General features: G+C 39.9%; 1 protein-coding gene, 1 long non-coding RNA gene and 1 other non-coding gene across 4 annotated transcripts in view; 1 reads left to right on the top strand and 2 right to left on the bottom strand.

Moving 5' to 3' along the window:
* Positions 1-3,232, top strand: part of LOC124268993 (cytosolic carboxypeptidase 1-like) — a 45,379-nt gene extending 42,147 nt beyond the window's left edge. Inside the window, 1 exon segment of the mRNA XM_046704027.1 lies at positions 51-3,232. Within this exon segment, the coding sequence (XP_046559983.1) occupies positions 51-207 (157 nt within the window). The 3' untranslated portion in view covers positions 208-3,232.
* A 2,977-nt stretch (positions 3,233-6,209) lies between these two features.
* On the bottom strand, positions 6,210-10,442 carry LOC124268996. 2 transcript variants are annotated; one of them, XR_006896396.1, is made up of 3 exons: positions 10,353-10,442; positions 8,842-9,025; positions 6,210-6,299 (listed from the first exon to the last, which is right to left on the bottom strand). It is a non-coding gene; the product is annotated as an uncharacterized LOC124268996 (long non-coding RNA). The 2 variants fall into 2 exon arrangements; XR_006896395.1 differs by lacking the exon at positions 6,210-6,299 and adding an exon at positions 7,810-8,066.
* Trnas-gcu lies at positions 8,593-8,674 on the bottom strand. The gene has a single exon. It is a non-coding gene; the product is annotated as a tRNA-Ser (tRNA).
* Positions 10,443-23,505: the final 13,063 nt, after the last annotated feature.

The following is a 23,505-nucleotide window of genomic DNA, read 5'->3' as shown; positions in this document are numbered from 1 at the left end:
ATAGTGAAATATGACATGATTTACTTTGACAGATTTGACTTTTCTTTCAGTGAGGACCTTGGCGACGATGTTGTGTATGACATCGATGATGACATGAAGGCTGAAGGACAGAGTGTCCTTGACCTTGACCTAAATGAAGATGACAGCGATGAGGAGGCCTACCAAGACGATGAGGAGGAGAACTATTATGATGATGATGCCCAGTAATACAGAGATACTGCTACCCATCACCATGTCTTGCCATCACTCAACATCAGGAACATACGAAGGACAACATAAATAATGTTCTTGCTTCACTCCCTCCTACTTATCCCACAGACTCATGAAATGGACAGAATGTTCATTGAGGATTCCACAGAGACAATCAATAGCTGTATGTGTGCTGTTTAGTTCATATGTGTGATAGTGCATCATTTAGCATCATTGACAAGGAGAAGGTTCACCTGTTTCTGACAACACTCAATACAAGCAGTGGCTTCAGTAGTCCAAGGCTTTTATGACGAAAGTGCATCGAGAATAAGCCCATCGAATAGCACATGATTGCCAACTTTGTTATGACAGATGAGAAAAGTCGTCTTTCTTGACGTATATGAGAACAGCCCTTAATTTGCCGAAACAGCTTCATGGCCATTGAGATGTATAAAAAGAGTGTGTGTTTGTAATTATTTGTTTGTTTACTGACTGACGCATCAGACACCTTGGCTCCAGGGAAACTGGAGTCAAGTATAGACAAATGAATCAGATAGGCCCCACTGACCGATACCTTCCAATATCAGCATCACCAACATCAGCTTCTAGAATGATCACAAGACAATATGTACATATGCAATGGTTGTATGGATAGTTAGCTGGATCACACATATGTATAGAGATGTAGAATGTGTTTTGTGTTACACCATAAATAGACTTGCCATACATTGAAACAACAGATATCAGTCATCTCTATCTTTATGCATTTATTATTCACCAGCATTTCAGGTTATATTTCATGTACTTATTACATATGGAGCTGTGACAGTATGTTTGTATGTAGATAATTCCAGTACATAAGTTCCTATATATATACTCTGTTAACATTTTATGTCAACCTGACAAAACAAACCGTTTCAAATTGCTAATCCCATGGATTCATATGTCCATTAGTGCCAGTTTCTGAACCGAATGATGTGCAGGTGATTTGTGAGACATGTTGCCAGAATTAATCAGTCATGATGTGTTCTGTGTTGTATGTCCTGGTGCCTGTGTGATAGTGCTGATTGAACAGTCTAGATATGCCTGCTGTCATGAGGGACAGGTAGCTGTTGTTGCATGTATATTGTCAGATTGCCTTACAAACATTACAAGCTTCTTCCATAGACAGTACTTACTTAGAGCCTCTACCATCCTCTGGTAGCCACTGTTTGGTCTGTGTTTTATTAATAAATGCCCTGGATCGATTCAACACCATGCATAGCTTTGCTTATGAAAATCTGTCCTTCTCTTTTCACTCAGCAGGCACAGTTTTTCACTTTCCTGAACTTAAGATCAGCAGTCAGTCAAAATGATTCCTCTGTATGTGAGTTGAACTTTTAAGCGACAAATTGTTTTCCAGAGTATTTTGACGTAGAGGGAAATAATTATATTCTGGGTGTTCCAGTTTCCATTTGAGATAGTATTTGCTGGTAACCAAGCAAATGAAGTACTGAGGGTATTGGAGGACAGGAATTTGATTGGCTGAATGAGGCTATGCTTTTATATGTGTCCAGGGTATTTACTGTAGAGAGGAAATATAATTCACTGTATATTGGATGATTTGCCTGTACAAGTGGCATTAGTATTAGCTCAGGATATACAGCCCCAAAATGGCTGCCACCCAGGTGAATCTGATGACAAGAAGGTGCTATTTGGGCCACACTGCTGCATCATCTTGACTTGGGATTCACAATTTACCTAAAGCAGTAAGTGTGGAATATGAACAGTACATAGATGGAACTAAGAAAATATTTATTGAATTACTTTATTGTTTCAAGTACATTTCAATGTGTAAAACAAGGAAATACGTCCTCTGACCTAAATAGCGATGTTGGTACATAACAACCAGGTACATGGGTTCTGATTAGCTGTTATGGAGTTTACCGTATTGGGGACTCAGTCAAACACCAATCTTCACAGCAATACCCACAGCTGTGCTGCTGTGATCGCTCTGAGACACAAAACCAGACTGCATGTCTAGTGGAGATGTGGCAGCTTCAGTTTGCAACTTCTGCCAAAAGAAAACCTCATTTTATTTACATTTATTGTTATTCACAGTTTCTCTATTGGAAACCTGAATGTGTTGCCTACCTAGTGCTGAAGATGTGATGGCTTGTCCTGCTAGGCTTTATCTAACATACCTCATGTAAATATTTTGTGAGGAACTTGAATGTTCATTGTATGAATGTATATATATTTTTGTTTTGTATGTGTTTTAGATGTTGGGAAAATCCTTTGCAATGCCGTTATGAGTTGGACTTTCAAACTAAACTTTTAAAATCAAACACCTTTTTCTTGTTTGGCTCTTGTACATACTTTTTTAACGTCATGGTAAATATGTTGTCCATACACCTTCATTTTCAATTCTATTTATAAAGGAAGAAACTGAACTGAAAATGCATCAATGATGCCTTTGTTGACCTCTGTACATTGAACAAATTGTCTTTATTTAAACTTTTTGAGTTGTTTAAATTGAAGAAATTAGCCTGCAGTGGGTCCTCAAATATGTGTTTTGTTGTTGTTCAAAGTTTCAGTCATTTACTTTTGTCACCTCCGCACATTTCATATTTTGAGTTTCTACTCTAAGACTACAAGAGCAATATAATGGCAAACTTGATGTTTTAGTTTAGTTATCTCTGTTTAGTTTTCCATCATATGTTTGGATTAGTTTCCATGGAAACCATACATATTAGTTATGAAGCAATTTGTTCACCCTTTGTGCATTAATGTTAGTTTGAACTGCATATTGGGCCTGAGGTATTCTTTTTAAACTTTTTGTATGTAGTAACATTATTCAATGTCATCTGTGAAAGAATTACACGAGGACCATGCTGGGTTGTATCTCTTGATTTGGTCTCCATATTAACTGTTTCGTCGAGGCAGTATCTTCACTCAATTTATCTGCTGAAAGGTGTATAATTGAGCACAATCTTTCCTTTTCCTTGACTGATTATCTATTTTCCCCATGATGTTAGGGTGAAATAATGTCCCTAATATACAGCACGTCCACACAGTCTTGCGACAGGAAATTGAATGATCATTCAAGGTAGTCACATGGGCAATTAGTGGAGCATGCTGCAAGCTTCATTAGGAACTAGGCAGCTAATTAAGGAGAGCAGCATGGAGTGCATGGGCGAATGGACAAGGAGGCCTATGGAAAAAAGTTTACAGTCGTTCCACTAAATGTCGAAACGAGAGAGAGAGGTGCGATAGGATAAGTACATATAAATACAATTTATATTAAAATTTTCAATAATACAAAGACATTTGTTTTTTTGGTAACTGCCGCTAGCTCTGCTGGTATCTTATTCAATTCTTGCCAGATGAGTACAGGCACAAGGGCACTGCTTTGTTGCTTGTAAGACTATTTAATCTACAGATTGTATGTCATAACTGCGTATATTTTATGCAGATTTCTTTTAAATACATGGCAACTCGTTTAATGGCACATTATTTCAATATTCCACTGAAGCCACATCTAGTAGTAGATATGGTTCACAGTAATGCGGGTAAATCGGACGAGTTAGATTCCTGTGTTTGGTTAATTTTGTTTAAACTGTTTTCTTGCACAATACTGAATAGAAGGCTGCACAATGTTTACAGTATAACATATTGGAACTTCTGTGTCTATTGGGCACCTGACACACATACCGTTCTTGGCTTACACTTGGGGAATTTGAAGAAATCAGTCTTTGAAACATACAGTGACCAATCAACAGATTAAGTACATTCATATCAAAATAAGTTGCAGGAAAAATGTGAAAATCGGAACCCATTCAAAATGAACAAGAGAAATAAATACTTCAAATAAATTTGTATGGGTATGGTCAGTTGACTAGAGGGTTGGACCTTCAAATGCTTCTATGATGACCTCTATGAAGCCGAAGTTTTCATGAAAAGCACTCAACAACTGTCTTTAAATATCATATGTCTATCGCTGTTTCCTTTCTGAATCTGGTTGACCTGTATCCAGTGACAGGGATCTAGCTAGAAGTGCCTTTCACTCACTTAGCAAATAGAGGAACCTTGTTCCTGTACAGTGTAGTGTTACACAGTGTTAGCCTATATTTGTTACTGGTTGTTATGACCATATTTATTGACATATGGTCAAGACCGTGACAAGATTGTTGAGGGAAGATATTACAATTGATATATGTTGCTATATAAAGATATGTGCTACATGATTTAATAGTCTTCCATTATATCAGCTAAATAGTACTCATTGCTATGGTTTTGTATTGGGTGCCTGAATTAACTGTTTCCTTCTTCGTTTCTTTTATTGTATGACACTGGTAGTTTGTGTACTTTTACCATCTCCAGCCAGTATATATTTTGTGTCGTGTTATGTGATAATGACTGTGTATATCCTGATTGTACTTGTGATGGGATATGATATCCTGCCAGTTTGTATGTCTCACTGTGTGTAACAGCTATTACCGGTACATATAGCTCAGACCATTATAAAGTCATATAGTCCTTGTTTAGACCTTAGTACACTGTGCTGTCAGACAGTGTTAATTGTAATGAAAATGTTTTGGCATTTTGTGGAATATGTAACATTTCTGTTTTGTGTATGAATGGATCATAAGGAGTGTAAGTGATATGACTTAAACCTAAATGTTTAACATGTCTGACTGATAATGGTTTACCAATCCAACTTTGGTATAGTAGAGTAAGAATTGTAACTTGCAAGACACATTAGGAACAGGATTTGAAATTTCTTGTGTGTGTGAAAGACAGAAATGGACACTACTGGAAAACAAGGATAAGTTGAGCACCGACCTGACAATTGACCTGTATTACCGTGTATGAGTGCCGCCCACTGGCGCTTGCCATTGTGGGCTGAAGGGGCCCAAGTTGTCCGCGATCAAGTGTAGTGCTACACCATGAATGTTTTATGAGCAAGGCGTGGGTTTACTCATTGCCGTGCACCACCTACTTCTCATAAACGCGTTCTCTGCACCGGTCCAACTTATCCTTGTTTGCCAGTAGGCTTATTTTTGCTTCATCCCAGGTGCTGAGAACAATGAATCTTGTGGTTATAGCCTGCCTTAGTGTTGAATTATCAGCTGGTCTTCACATTCAACTCATGAAGCTGCTCCTTTCTGGAAACTAGCGCCATCTTTCGTTTGACAATATGTCTTTATAGTGGTGCTGTCAGGGTTTAATGAATGTGTGGACCTCAATGAAATAACCATTGCTGACTACAATGCTACGTTGGTTTTAGATTCTGTGTGTTTGTATCGATATAAAAGCCAGTTGTAGGGGTTTGTACACAGACCACTCAACATACCAGGTCTTGATTTAGAAATTGAATCCTACTTGCACCTGGTGCTACCTTAGGTAATAGCTTTGTTGCACCAACCAAAAACAGGTTGCACCTGCTACTCAACATAAAATTATATATATTGCTTGAGGTTTGGTATTGATGATTTAGAACATCATTATGACAAAATTGTTCTGGGTTTGAAAGACCCTTTCATCTTACTTCATAAAATGTCATAACATGAACAGTCATTCCAAGCCAGTTCCTCTTCATTCTGATTTCTATCTGAAGTCTGTGTTCTTTGAACAACAAAATATTAACATGCTATGGATGCAAGTTGGTATAAATATGAGGTTGCATTTTGTAGTTTCAGTTTGCACCAGTGCAAGTTCTAAATACTTAAATCAAGCCCTGTATACTGATGTAGAAACTATATGACTTTGGCTTATGTTAGCTCATCAAGTCATTTTTAGACTTTACACATTCAATACCCTGTCCCTATGTATCAATGCTTCTGTCACATACTACAGATAAATCAGATGAAGTGATGAATTGTCTCCCTTGGAATAGAGGCGGCTTTCCTAACTGGCTGTCTTTATGCCATGTAATACATGTACCACCACCACTTGACTTACTGTAGTACACACACGTGTCAGTGGTCTAATTACTCTGTATGACTCACCAGCTGTCCTAAGAATTTAATGATACTTGCCATTGCGTATTTTAACATTGGAATTTTGACATTCTTGCTGGTCATATTTTTCACCTTCCCCATATCCTTGTAGATGTTTTTCATGATCCTCTGAGAAGACAAAATGAAAATGCACTTGATATTTTTAGTTATTTCATGACCCTCATGAGATATGAAGTTTTTACCCTTCCTTAGATATTGTCATGTTTTGAGGTGACCCTTCCCTGATGTGCTCTAACAAACCACCCATGATAATAAACGAATGATCCCTTGGGGCTTCATTATTCTCTGCCAGTACATTACAGCTAGAAATATGTGAAACAGTGTACAAGTCCTGACTGTGGTTTGAACAGTGTATATTTATGTGTAATCATTGTGTGGTAACTTCTGTATTTTGGGGATACTTAGTGGGTATGGAGACAACTACTTATATAAAGTGATTACATATTGGTATCATGTCATGGATAGGTTTCTATTTCAGAACAGATTGTTTTACTTGTTGATGTTTGAAAACGCTGAAATAAGATTATTTTACTGTTCATCTATTTAATTGAAATAAACAAATGACAACTAGATGTAATAAAGTCTAGTCATGGGTAAAAGAGTTGTGTTTCATGTTAACGCCAATATGGGTATGCACAGTGATCTTAGTGCTATGGCCGTCTATTTAAGGCTATGTTAGAGTATGGGTTTATCAAAGTGCTGAGATCGGTTGGTGCAAGTGGGACCTCGTTATTAGCTAGGAGGACAGAAACAACTTGCAGCAACACAGAACTGAACACATTTATCAGTCAACTATCATGAATCTTCTTTTACAGGCAGAAATATGTATACTCATAGCGCTAAGTTCCGATAAAATTAACTCTCGCCTGTTGATGGTTGGCTTTGAAGGTAGAACTTCGGTTACAATAGAATGGCAGTATGGAAAGCTGTCCATTTGACTGAAACGGGTACAGCAGTTTATGCCTAGCTGAAAATCCTCAATGATTTACATTAGCATTGATGCATTCATAACTGGTTGACACAATTGTGTGGATTGATGCTTGTTGTCAATCACTGGATTGTGTGGACCAGACTTGATTATTTACAGACTGCAGTCATATAGATGCGCAGTACGTCATGAAACAACAAACAACATATATTAAGAGGCTGAAGAATGGCTTACATTACATGGTTTCATTAATTTGGGTGAAGTACTGAAATACAAGATTGAGTATACATGAGTATACATTGTTGTTATTGCTACATACCTGCTGTACATGGAAATGTATGATTGTACATAAACATGTGGTTGAGTAGTATTGCAAGAGTCAGCGAGTGAATGAATCACTGCTGCTTACTGCCACTTACAGGAATGCCAATTTGCCAGTGACATGGCAGTTGGTAAATAGTCACACTGGACCTTTCAACTCAGTAATTCACCTTTGCAATCTCCCAAACAAACATGTTTCTAAGTATCAACCAGGTGTAAGAGTCTGACACCCAAATCCATTATGTTTGCCTGTTATAACAAACATATGCTACTTCTGACCAATCCAATCTGAACTTTCCCAATACATGTAAAACAAAATGATTAAAATCTAATGGGCCACTTGTTTACACAGAAGCACTCCAACCATTAATACTGTTGGGCATATATGTTATTTGTTCATGGTACACAAAACAGATTCACAGAATAAGTTAGGAGTCTATTCAAGCACATCTGATTTATCTCATAATCTTCATCAAAAGCAGAGTTGTTTATAGTTGTGTACAGCACAACATCTAGTCCCTGAATTCCATTGTGAATGGTTCTTGGTGACTCAGCAAACACTTGGGCTTCATCAAATTGGTAAATGTCTTGCATCCCTCCCTATACAAAAGACTGACATGCTGTAACTGAAATAATGACTTTGGTCAAAGGCATGTCCTCAATTGTGGCCGATTCGTTGTGATATAAATTGAAATATGTTTTTTGCTGTAAAGCCCAACTCATATGTGTGGTATACTTTCTGGATAAGGGGAAACATATTTTCACTTCCCCAGTTTTACAACTCAGTTGTTTTGATTTAATAAAACACACAATCTTGAAACCAAATATTAGTTGTCAGCGTCTGGCAGAGGTTATTCACTTTCTTTGTATCCACACCTCAGTAAATTCATTAACTGTGTTGATTGAAAGTGTCTACATCTGCTGTTGGTCAGTGAGAAAAGATTATATTTTTGAAAATGTTTCTTTGCTAACAGCCAATGTCAAATCACATTTGAACTCTCTTGACAACAACCCATGTTGTCAAGTTCCACAGTGTTTTTCAATAGTGACTTTCCATGCTAAATTTTGTATTTTGAAGGTCTGATATCAATTTAAACGCGATTTCCCGTTCATATTTCGTAATTAAAGTTTATATAAACGTACAAAATATTTCGACGAGGATGGGATTCGAACCCACGCGGGGAGACCCCAATGGATTAGCAGTCCATCGCCTTAACCACTCGGCCACCTCGTCTACTGAGCATTGAGGTGAAGAATAAGTCATTATAAAATGAATTAACCAAGTATCGATTGTGGTTCATTTGTGTGAAATGTACAGTTTACAGATAATTGAAAATGCGCCATCGGATTTGGATAGACTAGAGCACAATGGAAATGGGAGTTTGCAAGAATAACTATCACCAGAAGACGCCTAGTTGTTGAAGAGCCTCTAGCTCCTTACAGTGACGGCCGGTAAGTGGAGCTCAACACAGCGGCACGACCTGGAATGGGAGTTGAGCGGTTAGGAGTGTTTGCCCGACAGAGTTACCTCCCTTTGTCCATAAGCCTCATTGTCCATAAGCCTCATATGTGTCTGTGTATGAATCTGTGTAACAAATCAACCGATCCACAAACGACATGATCCGACATTCATACCAAGCCTGTATTTTTCTCGATAAAATGTTTATAATGTGCCAGGGAATTTTCTCAACTTTTATCACCAAACCGAGACGAATAATAAAACAATGCACATTAATCACTAAAGATATATGAAGCGTTAATGGTAAAATCATGGCCAAAAAATGAAATATCCAAGATAAGTTCACCACAAGTTTATAACTGAACATCTCAGAAATGTTACAGGTTTCAGATTTAACATTACAGCCCAGCCAGCACGGGAAATTAAGACCATATCGAAGACGTGTGGCGCCATCCTCCAGTGTCCGTAATTTTCTGGCACAGCAGGCGAAACTTTCTCCTCTTGTGTCTGAGTTTGACCCAACCTGTGACTTTTTGGAAGAATGTTGTCTGGTGATCGTGAACAGCGTTCTGATTTTATGAATTATCTGTATCGGACCACTCGCAGTGATTGTTGACAGTTCTCAGAGCCAATTGAATCCTGTAAATAGTTCGATCTAAAGTAACCATTGGCCCTACGCCCACCGCTGGAATTAGTAACAAATCTAAAGTTGGCGGGTGCATTTGCCATTTTGCAATTTATGTAAGACTGAAATGTCGTACTCAATGTATTACACACAGATTGTTGATATATGTTAACAGTGTGCGAAATAGCCAGTGGCCCGCTAGCCTGTGGCTAGAAAAGTCCAGTCGGGCCAGTAAATCTCCACAGTCACTGGCCCGACTGGCTAGTGAATTTTCATGGGGTCATTTTGTCTGCAGGACTGTATTATGATTCCTGTATGACTTATCTAAGTTATTTGAGCATAAACACAATATTCTTTCTTTTCTTATTTGTTTTTTTATGGTATTTTTTTTTATTAATCTTTGGCTTAGTTTCTTCATTCAGATTTCGGGCTAGTGAATTATTTTGTGGGCTAGTAACTTTCAGGCATAGCTAGCCCAACTGGCTAGCAAAATGTGGAAACTATTTTGCACAGCTGTTATATAAGTCACCGATGTATGATCGCCAATAGTAAAGTAGGTGACAGACGGACGCATTTCCCTCAATGTTAACTGACCAGTTGAAAGTACGCCAAACCTTAAGGGAGTGCAGATCATTTCAAGCTGATAACTGTTTGTCGGTAAAATACTAGACGTGTGCATGTGCGTGTGCGTGTGAGTGCATGAAGAGTACAAGTTTAACTTAAGCCGAGGCTTTGATATGTATTCCAGTCTATACCACTACTAAGAGCAAATAAAATCAGCTCAATTACAAACAAACAACATTACCTGACAGTGTTATTAACACATACCGGTATTTTACATTAGAGTGGCCAATCTTCAACAACAAGGTCTAACGGCGTCATCCAACCGAGGCGTGAATGATTACATGGTAATTTACATTTTACTTCCGCGCGCAATGTCTAACTCCACACGGGGCTGTGTCTGATATAGGTGTGTGGAGCTACATCCTTTGTTATCCAGTATATCACATCTCCACTTTTATGATAGAGCCAGTTCCCTTCCATAGGCATGATACCTTCAATATGAGCCTTATTCTACCAGGACGACCCTAGAAATAGCCTTTCAATCAAATTACTTTCACAAACGCGATACAATCATTGTCAAATTAGAAACAGGAGCGATGGAGATTGAGACGGAGACCGAGACGAAACTATTGCTGCAGACGATTTCCGGGCATTTATGATAGTAGGATGGAACTATTATAGTCTGGATACGGTACAGTGTAATCAATTACACAGCTATTAAATTGCTGATTTGATACCTCTGATGGAAGAGGTATCGAATGGGAGTGTCAGATCTAATTTCAATGAGATAGATGGCTGATTTCGGTGTTGAGCAAGATTCATGTTCACCTATACTTACCGCCTGACATTTCACACATCTTTCTTAATTTGTTTCTGTTTTTATTTTTCGCTTTCTATTGCGAATTTTAACCTCCTTAAATTTGTCTGTGATAATAGACACCACAAATCTATCTTTACTAATAGACAGCATTAAGGTGCATTTTCTTATATCTTGAAATCGCGAGGACGTAAGAATATAGCTTTTATACCATGAGTCGTATGAAACTAAAATGTAGGCTTCATCTCCTGTTGACTAGTGTAGGCTATATTCATTATGCAATGTGGGTATCAAATTCTGCAGCTGCGCTCAATAACACGTTCAATAAGGCTCATTATGTTATTTTTCAAATTTTTATGGTTCCATGTTTTGAATATTTTATATATGTTATCTATATATCATGCATACTGGTTACATGTCATGTAATATTTGAACTTTTATTTTATATATATGTGTCCGTAACTCGGTAACTCGTGCACGTGTAGCAGGCCTTTACGTTAGGCCACTACCCCAAACAGGTTTGTTTTGGAAGCAAATGCGGAGCTTCTGATTTAATCACTTTCAGATGGACATTTGAATGCTTAATACGAATTTTATTATTTTATTTTAGTTTGAAAAAGACTTTATGTATCTTGGACAATTGATATTGGAAACAAAATGGTAATAATTCTTTTTCACTTGCCATATAACTGTAACATCCTTAATTGTTTCACCAGATTGTCTTGGAAATACTCGACTCCGAGAAACAATTATAAGCAAAGCTACAGAAATAGAACAAAGAAAATAACCACGATCCAATTAAACCTACATCAAGATCCGAGGAATTGTGTGTTTTTTCATAAAAAATATCAAGCTGTTTTCCTTAGTGCGGGAGAGCAGAGCAGAGGACGTCAGCCCCGGAACAAGCCAAAATCACGTTGTTTTATTTGCTATCGATTAAGGGGCCTTGATGTTCGAGTCCAGTGCAATATTCTGTGTTTATTATAGTCGTGATATTCCAATCAAATGATTGCGTCGTAATGAGAAAAACATTGATTTGTCATAAAGAGGCGGTATGTGTAATTTTAACGGACTTTACAAGTCAGTCCCACGTCTGATCGTCCCAGCCATAACGACGGGGAATATGCGGATATCACCAGGGCATACCTCTGCTGTTTTAACACGGGTCAGCAGCTAGTTCAGGATAACACATCTTACAGGTACACGAGATACTGTGACGTAGATCGATCTGTAAAACAGTTGCTGGGATATTATAGAGACGACTCAAAGTAAAGTGACTCCCTTTCCCATAGGTCACCTGTATGGATAAACGAGACAGCTCCTGCCCAGGGTGCCGTTGTACAAAACAACCTTAGCGCTAAGACTACCTTAAGTCTATGTTAAGGTATGGGGGTTACGGTCACCTTAGCGCTAAGACTACCTTAAGTCTATGTTAAGGTATGGGGGTTACGGTCACCTCAGCGCTAAGACTACCTTAAGTCTATGTTAAGGTATGGGAGATACGGTCACCTTAGCTCTAAGACTACCTTAAGTCTATGTTAAGGTATGGGAGATACGGTCACCTTAGCGCTAAGATCGCTTTGTACAACGGCATCCTGAACGTTGTATCGAACTTAGGTTTGTCGAAGTGACGACTGTTTCGACGAAACAGCTTGATACCTCCTTATTCTTTCTTTCTCTATGAGTGACGAACTTCGGATACCTCGAAGCATTACGTTGGTCCCTTCGACCTCAGTCTTTGGTTGTTTGATGTTAATTGATTAAACGAATAGTATTTCTTTGTAATATGTTGTGATATATGGCTGGACGCTTGGCCGCCCGGATTTGGTTGGAGGCGAAATAGTACGTATAATCAGACCCAGAACTTAACCAACGATAAGTGAGATAATACAGGGCTGTAAGGCCTCCTTTCTCTTGAGTTGGCAAACATCTGCACGTGGTTGTCTTCAAAGCGGGTGATATTATGGCAGTGCCAAGGGCACAAGACCCAGCATGCTCTACAGGGAATGTCTCTTTGTAAGTATGCATCCCGTTACGTGGTGCTTCCAAGCTTCAAACGAGAAGTTATCTAGGAATATATAGATGAAGGAATTCGGCGTGAAACCAACCAAGAAATACTGGACAATTGTATTTTAAAATTAGCTATGCTTACAAATCAATACAATTACAATGGCAGTACAGCATAGAGGGACTGTACCAATTCATTAGCAGTACAATTACAATGGCAGTACAACATAGAGGGACTGTACCAATTCATTAGCAGTACAATTACAATGGCAGTACAGCATAGAGGGACTGTACCAATTCATTAGCAGTACAATTACAATGGCAGTACAGCATAGAGGGAATGTACCAATTCATTAGCAATTACAATGTACAACATAACTGTACCAATTCATTAGTACAACATGGCAGAGGGGTACTGTACCAATTCATTAGCAGTACAATTACAATGGCAGCAGCATAGAGGGACTGTACCAATTCATTAGCATACAATTACAAATGGCAGGGAGGAGGGACTGTACCAATTCATTAGCAGTACAATTAGCAACAGCACAAATTCATTACAGTACAATTACAATGGCAATTACAGATGGACTGTACCAATTCATTAGCAGTACAATTACAATGGCAGTACAACATAGAGGGACTGTACCAATTCATTAGTAGTACAATTACAATGGCAGTACAGCATAGAGGGACTGTACCAATTCATTAGCAGTACAATTACAATGGCAGTACAACATAGAGGGACTGTACCAATTCATTAGCAGTACAATTACAATGGCAGTACAGCATAGAGGGACTGTACCAATTCATTAGCAGTACAATTACAATGGCAGTACAACATAGAGGGACTGTACCAATTCATTAGTAGTACAATTACAATGGCAGTACAACATAGAGGGACTGTACCAATTCATTAGCAGTACAATTACAATGGCAGTACAACATAGAGGGACTGAGGGACTGTACCAATTCATTAGCAGTACAATTACAATGGGGAGTACAACATAGAGGGACTGTACCAATTCATTAGCAGTACAATTACAATGGCAGTACAGCATAGAGGGACTGTACCAATTCATTAGCAGTACAATTACAATGGCAGTACAACATAGAGGGGACTGTACCAATTCATTAGCAGTACAATTACAATGGCAGGCACAACATAGAGGGACTGTACCAATTCATTAGTGAGTACAATTACAATGGCAGTACATAGAGGGACTGTACCAATAGAGGGACTAGTACCAATTCATTAGCAGTACAATTACAAATGGCAGTACAGCATAGAGGGACTGTACCAATTCATTAGCAGGCAGTACAGCATGGGGGACTGTACCAATACAATACACAATGGCAGTACAACATAGAGGGACTGTACCAATTCATTAGCAGTACAATTACAATGGCAGTACAACATAGAGGGACTGTACCAATTCATTATTTACAATTACAACAATGGCTGGTACCAATTCATGGGGACAATTACAATTACAGTACAGCAGGTACAATTACAATAGACAGCATAGAGGGACTGTACCAATTCATTAGTAGTACAATTACAATGGCAGTACAGCATAGAGGGACTGTACCAATTCATTAGCAGTACAATTACAATGGCAGTACAACATAGAGGGAGTACAATTCATTAGCAGTACAATTACAATTACAATGAGGGAGGGGACTGTACCAATTCATTAGTAGTACAATTACAATGGCAGTACAGCATAGAGGGACTGTACCAATTCATTAGCAGTACAATTACAATGGCAGTACAACATAGAGGGACTGTACCAATTCATTAGTAGTACAATTACAATGACAGTACAGCATAGAGGGACTGTACCAATTCATTAGCAGTACAATTACAATGGCAGTACAACATAGAGGGACTGTACAATGAGCAGTACAACATAGAGGGACTGTACCAATTCATTAGCAGTACAATTACAATGGCAGTACAACATAGAGGGACTGTACCAATTCATTAGCAGTACAATTACAATGGCAGTACAACATAGAGGGACTGTACCAATTCATTAGCAGTACAATTACAATGGCAGTACAGCATAGAGGGACTGTATAGGGGGACTGTACCAATTCATTAGTACAATTACAATGACAGTACAGCATAGAGGGACTACAATTCACAATTACAATGGCAGTACAGCATAGAGGGACTGTACCAATTCATTAGAGTACAATTACAATGGCAGTACAACATAGAGGGACTGTACCAATTCATTAGCAGTTACAATTACAATGGCAGTACAACATAGAGGGACTGTACCAATTCATTAGCAGTACAATTACAATGGCAGTACAACATAGAGGGACTGTACCAATTCATTAGCAGTACAATAACAATGTACAACATAGAGGGACTGTACCCAATTACATTAGCAAGTACAATTACAATGGCAGTACAATTACAATGGCAATTACAACATAGGGGACTGTACCAATTCATTAGAGGCAGTACAACATAGAGGGACTGGGACTGTAATGGCCAATAGAGGGACACCAATTATTAGCAATTACAATGGCAGTACAGCTTGGTACAATTACCAATGACAGCATAGAGGGACTGTACCAATTCATTAGCAGTACAATTACAATGGCAGTACAGCATAGAGGGGATGTACCAATTCATTAGTAGTACAATTACAATGGCAGTACAGCATAGACACAGTGGTGTCCGTTCATGACATCAGTACAACACAATGGTGTCGGTTCATGACATCAGTACAACACAATGGTGTCCGTTCATGACATCAGTACATCACAGTGAGGCCTGTTCATGACATCAGTAGAACACAGTGAGGTCTTTTCATGACATCAGTATAACCCAGTAAGGTCTGTTGATGATGTCAGGTATTTTTGCTCCCGGTGTATCAACCAAAGCAGATCAAATTTGCTCTGTAACATTCGCATTATTACGATGTGGCTACCTAATTTGTTCTCCTAAAGTATGCAAACCCTCACGACAACTATATTTATTTATTACACATTAGTGTTTTGTCACAGATCATCACTGAGATGATGTGAGTGATTTTGCAGATCAAGAGACGACGATGGCTTGCTGCGTTGACTGCGTTAAACGCTATATGGTGGTGTCAGTCGGATCTATTGGACTTCTTGTTTCCATTGGTTTCCGAACATGTTTCGCTCTCGTCATGGTTCATGTGACCAATCACACATCCACAGAACGTGACGACAATTCCCTGTTTCACAATGTGAGTATTCGGGTGGGCTGCCACATGTAGTCTTTCATCTAGAGCTACAAATTCCCTTTACCTTTGACGAGAGTATGATAACGGAGCTGTGCGAGTGGTTGAGTGAGTGGGTTGGGTGGGTTTTAGGGTGAGTGAGTGAGTGAGTGATTCAGGTTTTCGATGTGTACCACTTTGTTGAAACCCGAGAACACGGGTATGGTTCAGACAAACGTCGGACCCATTATACAGGCTCCTGGCGTGGGTAAAGGGACACTACTCTGCACAGTGAATATCAGCAATTTAAACAACGTCACCCATGCCCCCACTGAGCAATGGTTTGTATAATAAATATGCAGTGATTTAATGTGTCTGATCGAATCGAAACATTGATCCGTATATTTACTATCAGAATATATTCAAATAATATACCACGGAAGAAGTAACTGTGCACGACATGAAATTGCGTAAAATAAAAGTTATTTTAAGTTATAATAGAACCCTAAATAAACATGTAGCAAACCACTTTGCATGAGATATAATCTGACGTTTCGCGCGTAGGCACCTGCACTTTGTGCACAATGAACCTATTTACTTTTTGCATGCTTTTTGACACCTGAAGTTCACACACCTGATATTGAAAACTGAAAAACGGTTGATAATTGTCTTGCCTGTGAATGAAAAACACATTAATTTCAACCTAAACTGTGATTACGTAATGCCCAAATTGAAGCGGCAAGACATTTTGCTGTCCATCGAAACACGATCTCATCTCTATGGAGACGTTTTGAACATAAGATAATGGACCGACCGTCCACGCGTGACGTCACGTTAGCAAGACAACCACATTCGGTTGATTCATCTAAGAAATCGATTCGTGCCTACCAGTTTGGACCATTCCTGGCCTATGTCCAGTCAGTTCCAGGACTGTACGGAACCGACCGAGGGAGCACAACATGCGGTCCTGACGGCCTTCACCTGACGAAGGAGCAAGAATTACCTCTGAAACGTCGTGTAAAGAATTAAAAAGAAGTTGTTAACCGTAAAACGTATCATGTATTTATGTTCGTCCAACTTCTAAATGCCTTTCAAAACACCAAAGCCAAGTTAATATTTGTTGCATTAAGAATGGCACAACATTAAATAATGCACGGTTACTATATTCCAGTAGTATACGCAGGTTTCAGTAGTCTCCCTTCACTTAATTCTGAATGATCTGTTTTAATTACGGACGTGTGATCTATCCCTAATTGTCGTATGGCTTGAACACTGCAACTCTGTTATTTATCCCTTTCCAATCCCATGTGACCCGTGAGGATCCGGGTTAGATTTTGTCTTCAGCAAACCATGCCTGTCGTAAAAGGCGACTAACGGGATCGGGTGGTAAGGCTCGATTACTTGGTTGACAGATGTCAGTGGCGGATCCCAGAGGGGGGGTTCAGGGGGTTCGAAACACAGTTCTGTCATGATGTATTGTGTGATGGCAGAGGAATGGGTACACCTCAATATATCATATACAGATCGATACTTGGAATTTCGGAAAAAGATACACAAATGATTGTAATAACGAGACATCTCGGGACCCAAAAAATAATATATGCAACACAATGAGGGTTTCCGACAGGGCTGACTCTAACCGCCCAACATTGTATTCATTGTAAACTATATTGCAGATCTTATTTCATAGTTTGAAATGAAAAAAAAATACTTGAAATGAGTAAAACTACATTTTTCTATATTTAATATAGTTGTCGAAAAAAAATGGGAACATGGTGGCGGCTGTATTTATGTTTCTTTATAATTTCAGTTAATGTAGAAATACAATGGTATTACTATGGCAACAATATGTATTTAATAGTTGATGTTTGCTGTACAAAGTCTAAGATATTTATCACGTGCAATGTTTTACAAGTTCAGTTTATCCTGATCCTCAAATGACTGAAGTGGAACTGCCTTCCTGTGATCAATTCCAGCCAGTTGACAATGATCAGATTATGATGAAAATAAAATTTAAAACGCGTTTAAAGTTCTTAAATTCTCCATATTCTAAAACGATGATGATGTTTCAACTTTTTACACAGGGGCGGAGGGAACAGAGAAGCCATCAGAGAAGAGAGAAGAGAGACACATCCTCTCGCATCTGTTATGAGCTTTGATTTGAGGATGCGAGGGAGTGGAAACTCAGGAGATTTTAGACATTAATTCGCCTGAGATGTCGGAGAAGAGCCTCGGGCTCCACGTCAGTGTTTACTGCGCTGTGAGGAGCGACCAGGACTCACTTGGTAGAAGATGGTATGCTTGATTACCCCGGCATCGCTGTTTCACTGGCAGGTCTGAAAAAATGTGAAAAAAGAAGTGTATTAAATTTTCGTCACTGCATCTTCCTTGAAAGAGAGAGAAGATGAATTATACGTTAGAACAGAACCACTGACGTCACCTCATCAATCCTTTTAGAGAACAATGTCTGCTTGGCGTTTTTTATTTAATCTCCAAGTGCATGTTAAATTGATTTTATTTCACGCTCGACAGGCCTTGTCTCTTTATCTTTCTGTTGCTCCATCCCATATAGCGCCCACCCGAAGATTGTTTCACAATGTTGCACCAGCTCCCATTACATAGAATAACACAGAACCCACCCTCATCCCATAACATTCTAGAGTAACACAGAGCCCATCCGCATCCCATAACATTCTAGAATAACACAGAGCCCATCCTCATGCTATCACACCCTAGAATAAACATACATCCCACCCTCAGTCCATCACTCTCTAGAATAACATAGAACCCACCCTCATCCCATCACACCCTAGAATAACATAGAACCCACCCTCATCCCATCACACTCTAGAATAACATAGAACCCACCCTCATCCCATCACACTCTAGAATAACATAGAACCCACCCTCATCCCATCACACTCTAGAATAACATAGAACCCACCCTCATCCCATCACACCCTAGAATAACATAGAGCCCACCCTCATCCCATCACACCCTAGAATAACATAGAGCCCATTTTCATTCTATCACACCCTAGAATAACATAGAGCCCACCCTCAGTCCATCACACTCTAGAATAACATAGAGCCCACTTTCATTCTATCTCACCCTAGAATAACATAGAGCCCACCCTCATCCCATCACACCCTAGAATAACATAGAGCCCACCCTCATCCCATCACACCCTAGAATAACATAGAGCCCACCCTCATCCCATCACACCCTAGAATAACATAGAGCCCACCCTCATTCTATCACACCCTAGAATAACATAGAGCCCACCCTCAGTACATCACACTCTAGAATAACATAGGGCCCACTTTCATTCTATCTCACCCTAGAATAACATAGAGCCCACTTTCATTCCATCACGCTCTGGAATAACATAGAGCCCACCCTCATCCCATCACACCCTAGAATAACATAGAGCCCACCCTCAGTTCATCACACTCTAGAATAACATAGAGCCCACTTTCATTCTATCTCACCCTAGAATAACATAGAGCCCACCCTCATCCCATCAAACCTAGAATAACATAGAGCCCACCCTCATCCCATTACACCCTAGAATAGCATAGAGTCCACCCTCAGTTCATCACACTCTAGAATAACATAGAGCCCACTTTCATTCTATCTCACCCTAGAATAACATAGAGCCCACCCTCAGTCCATCACACTCTAGAATAACATAGAGCCCACTTTCATTCTATCTCACCCTAGAATAACATAGATCCCACTTTCATTCTATCACACCCTAGAATAACATACATCCCACCCTCATCCCATCACACTCTAAAATGACATAGAGCCCACCCTCAGTTCATCACACTCTAGAATAACATAGGGCCCACTTTCATTCTATCACACCCTAGAATAACATAGATCCCACCCTCATTCCATCACACTCTAGAATAACATAGAGCCCACCCTCAGTACATCACACTCTAGAATAACATAGGGCCCACTTTCATTCTATCACACCCTAGAATAACATACATCCCACCCTCAGTCCATCACACTCTAGAATAACATAGAATCCACCCTCACCCGATCACACCCTAGAATAACATAGAGCCCACCTCTATTCATCACACTCTAGAATAACATAGAGCCCCACTTTCCTTCTTCTATCTCACCCTAGAATAAATAACATAGAGCCCACTTTCATCTCTATCACACCCTAGAATAACATACATCTCACCCTCATCCCATCACACTCTAGAATAACATAGAGCCCACCCTCAGTACATCACACTCTAGAATAACATAGAGGCCAACTTTCATTCTATCACACCCTAGAATAACATAGAGCCCACCCTCAGTCCATCACACCCTAGAATAACATAGAGCCCACCCTCAGTCCATCACACTCTAGAATAACATAGAGCCCACCCTCAGTTCATCACACTCTAGAATAACATAGAGCCCACTTTCATTCTATCTCACCCTAGAATAACATAGAGCCCACCCTCATCCCATCACACCCTAGAATAACATAGAGCCCACCCTCAGTCCATCACACTCTAGAATAACATAGGGCCCACTTTCATTCTATCACACCCTAGAATAACATAGAGCCCACCCTCAGTCCATCACACTCTAGAATAACATAGAACCCACCCTCACCCGATCACACCCTAGAATAACATAGAGCCCACCCTCAGTTCATCACACTCTAGAATAACATAGAGCCCACTTTCATTCTATCTCACCCTAGAATAACATAGAGCCCACTCTCATTCCATCACACCCTAGAATAACATAGAGCCCACCCTCAGTCCATCACACTCTAGAATAACATAGAGCCCACCCTCAGTACATCACACTCTAGAATAACATAGGGCCCACTTTCATTCTATCACACCCTAGAATAACATAGAGCCCACCCTCAGTTCATCACACCCTGGAATAACATAGAGCCCACCCTCAGTTCATCACACTCTAGAATAACATAGAGCCCACCCTCAGTACATCACACTCTAGAATAACATAGGGCCCTTTTCATTCTATCTCACCCTAGAATAACATAGAGCCCACTCACACTCCATCACACTCGAGTAACATAGAGATCACTTTCATTCTCACACCCACACTTGAATAACATAGATCCAACTTTCAAACTATCACACCCTAGAATAACATAGTGTCCACCCCATTCCATCTGTCTGGAATAACATAGAGCCCATGCACTTTCATTCTATCACACCCTAGAATAACATAGAGCCCACAATTTTTATTCTAGCTCACCCTAGAATAACATAGTGCCAACCCATCACATTCCATTCCATCTGTCGGGAATAACATAGAGCCAACTTTCATTCTATCACACTCTAGAATAACGTAGAGCCCACCCTCAGTCCATCCCACCCCTAGAATAACATAGAGCCCACTTTCATTCTATCACATTCTAGAATAACATAGAGCCCGCCCTCATCCCATCACACCCTAGAATAACATAGAGCCCACTTTCATTCTATCACAATCTAGAATAACATAGAGCCCACCCTCATCCCATCACACCTAGAATAACATAGAGCCCACTTTCATTCTATCACAATCTAGAATAACATAGAGCCCACCCTCAGTCCATCACACCCTAGAATAACATAGAGCCCACTTTCATTCTATCACACTCTAGAATAACATAGAGCCCACCCTCAGTCCATCACACTCTAGAATAACATAGAGCCCACTTTCATTCTATCACACTCTAGAATAACATAGAGCCCACCCTCACTCCATCACACCCTAGAATAACATAGAGCCCCCTCAGTTCATTCATAGAGCACCCTCAGTACATCACACTCTAGAATAACATAGAGACCACTTTCATTCTCACACCCTAGAATAACATAGATCCCACTTTCAAACTATCACACCCTAGAATAACATAGTGTCCACCCCCATTCCATCTGTCTGGAATAACATAGAGCCCTCTTTCATTCTATCACACCCTAGAGTAACATAGAGCCCACCCTCATTCCACCACTCTCTAGAATAACATATAGAGCCAACCCTCACTCCATCACGACCTAGAATAACATAGAGCCCACCCTCATGCTATCCCACTCCAGAATAACATTGAGCCTACCCTCATCCTATCACGCTCCAGAATAACATAGAGCCCACCCTCAGTCCATCGCACTCTAGAATAACATAGAGCCCACCCTGATTCTATCACACTCTTGAATAACATAGAGCCCATCCTCATGCCATCACACGGGGTACAATGAGTGAAGCTCATTCCTGGCGTCGACCGCCGTGATATTGGAATATTGCTGCAATATTGCTAAAAGCGGCGTAAAACCATACTCACTCATTCCGTCGCACTCTAGAATAACATAGAGCCCACTTCAGCACCCCACGCTTGTTGTAACAGGTTACTAACGGGATCGGGTGGTCAACCTCGCTGACTTGGTTGACACAGGTCATTTGTGCAGATCCATCTTAATGCTGTTGATCACTGAATTGTCTGGTGTCGTCTCGATTATTTACGATTATTTAAGCGATCTTAGCGCTAAGGTGATCGTAATACCCATAACGTAACCAAACCGTACGCCATTCGAAGTGCTGAGGGTGTTCTGTATAACGGTAGCCTGATCCTACTGACAAACATACCTATATAATGCATATCGTGTCCCCAGGTAGGGGTGGGGTGGGTGGTCCAGTGGTCTAAGGTCTCACTGTGCAGATCGGTTCTGACTCGAATATGTACAGACAGCCGCCAAATAGCTGGACTATTGCTGAGTTTACCAACCAACCAACCAACCCGCATGATATCCTATATTAATTCGGAACAAATTCTCATTCACATACCCGACAGGTTGACAAGGAACATATCCTTTCACCTCACCTGCATTAGTTGAACCAGCAACCATTCCTTGATTGCTCCCAATCCAATTGATGAACTTGGACCCCCTTCCTTCTTTTTCAACAGGGAACCCATCCTCACTGTACAACATTTCAGATAAACATAGAAGTCACTCTTTATTGCATCCCGCCCTGGATTAACACAGGAGCCTCTTCTCGTCCCAGCAACTTATGTTGGTTGTGAGAGGCGTCTTCTTGATTTGGTTGATCAGGCTTGGTGACTTGTTTGATGGGTCGACACCGTGGACTCGTTCGCTTAGGGTTTTCGGATTTAGAACGTTATTAACCAGAAACCATCTGCCGATATATGAGATATGGTATGTGACTTAACACAAATAATAGTCACAATTTTCAAAATATTGTTCCCCCAACCAACTAAATGTAACTAAATATAACTTTAGAAGGACCAACTGTACAGTGACCTTGATATCGTAACCTCCACTTTGACCTGTTATGAGTGTTAAATTTATGAATTTCTGTGAATTCGTAGCTGATGTTTTTGCTTGGTCG

Source organism: Haliotis rubra, unplaced genomic scaffold (assembly GCF_003918875.1).
Source record: "Haliotis rubra isolate DU_JTF1 unplaced genomic scaffold, ASM391887v1 Scf141, whole genome shotgun sequence".
Classification (NCBI taxonomy): domain Eukaryota; kingdom Metazoa; phylum Mollusca; class Gastropoda; order Lepetellida; family Haliotidae; genus Haliotis; species Haliotis rubra.
This window is presented reverse-complemented; position numbering and strand designations above follow the sequence as displayed.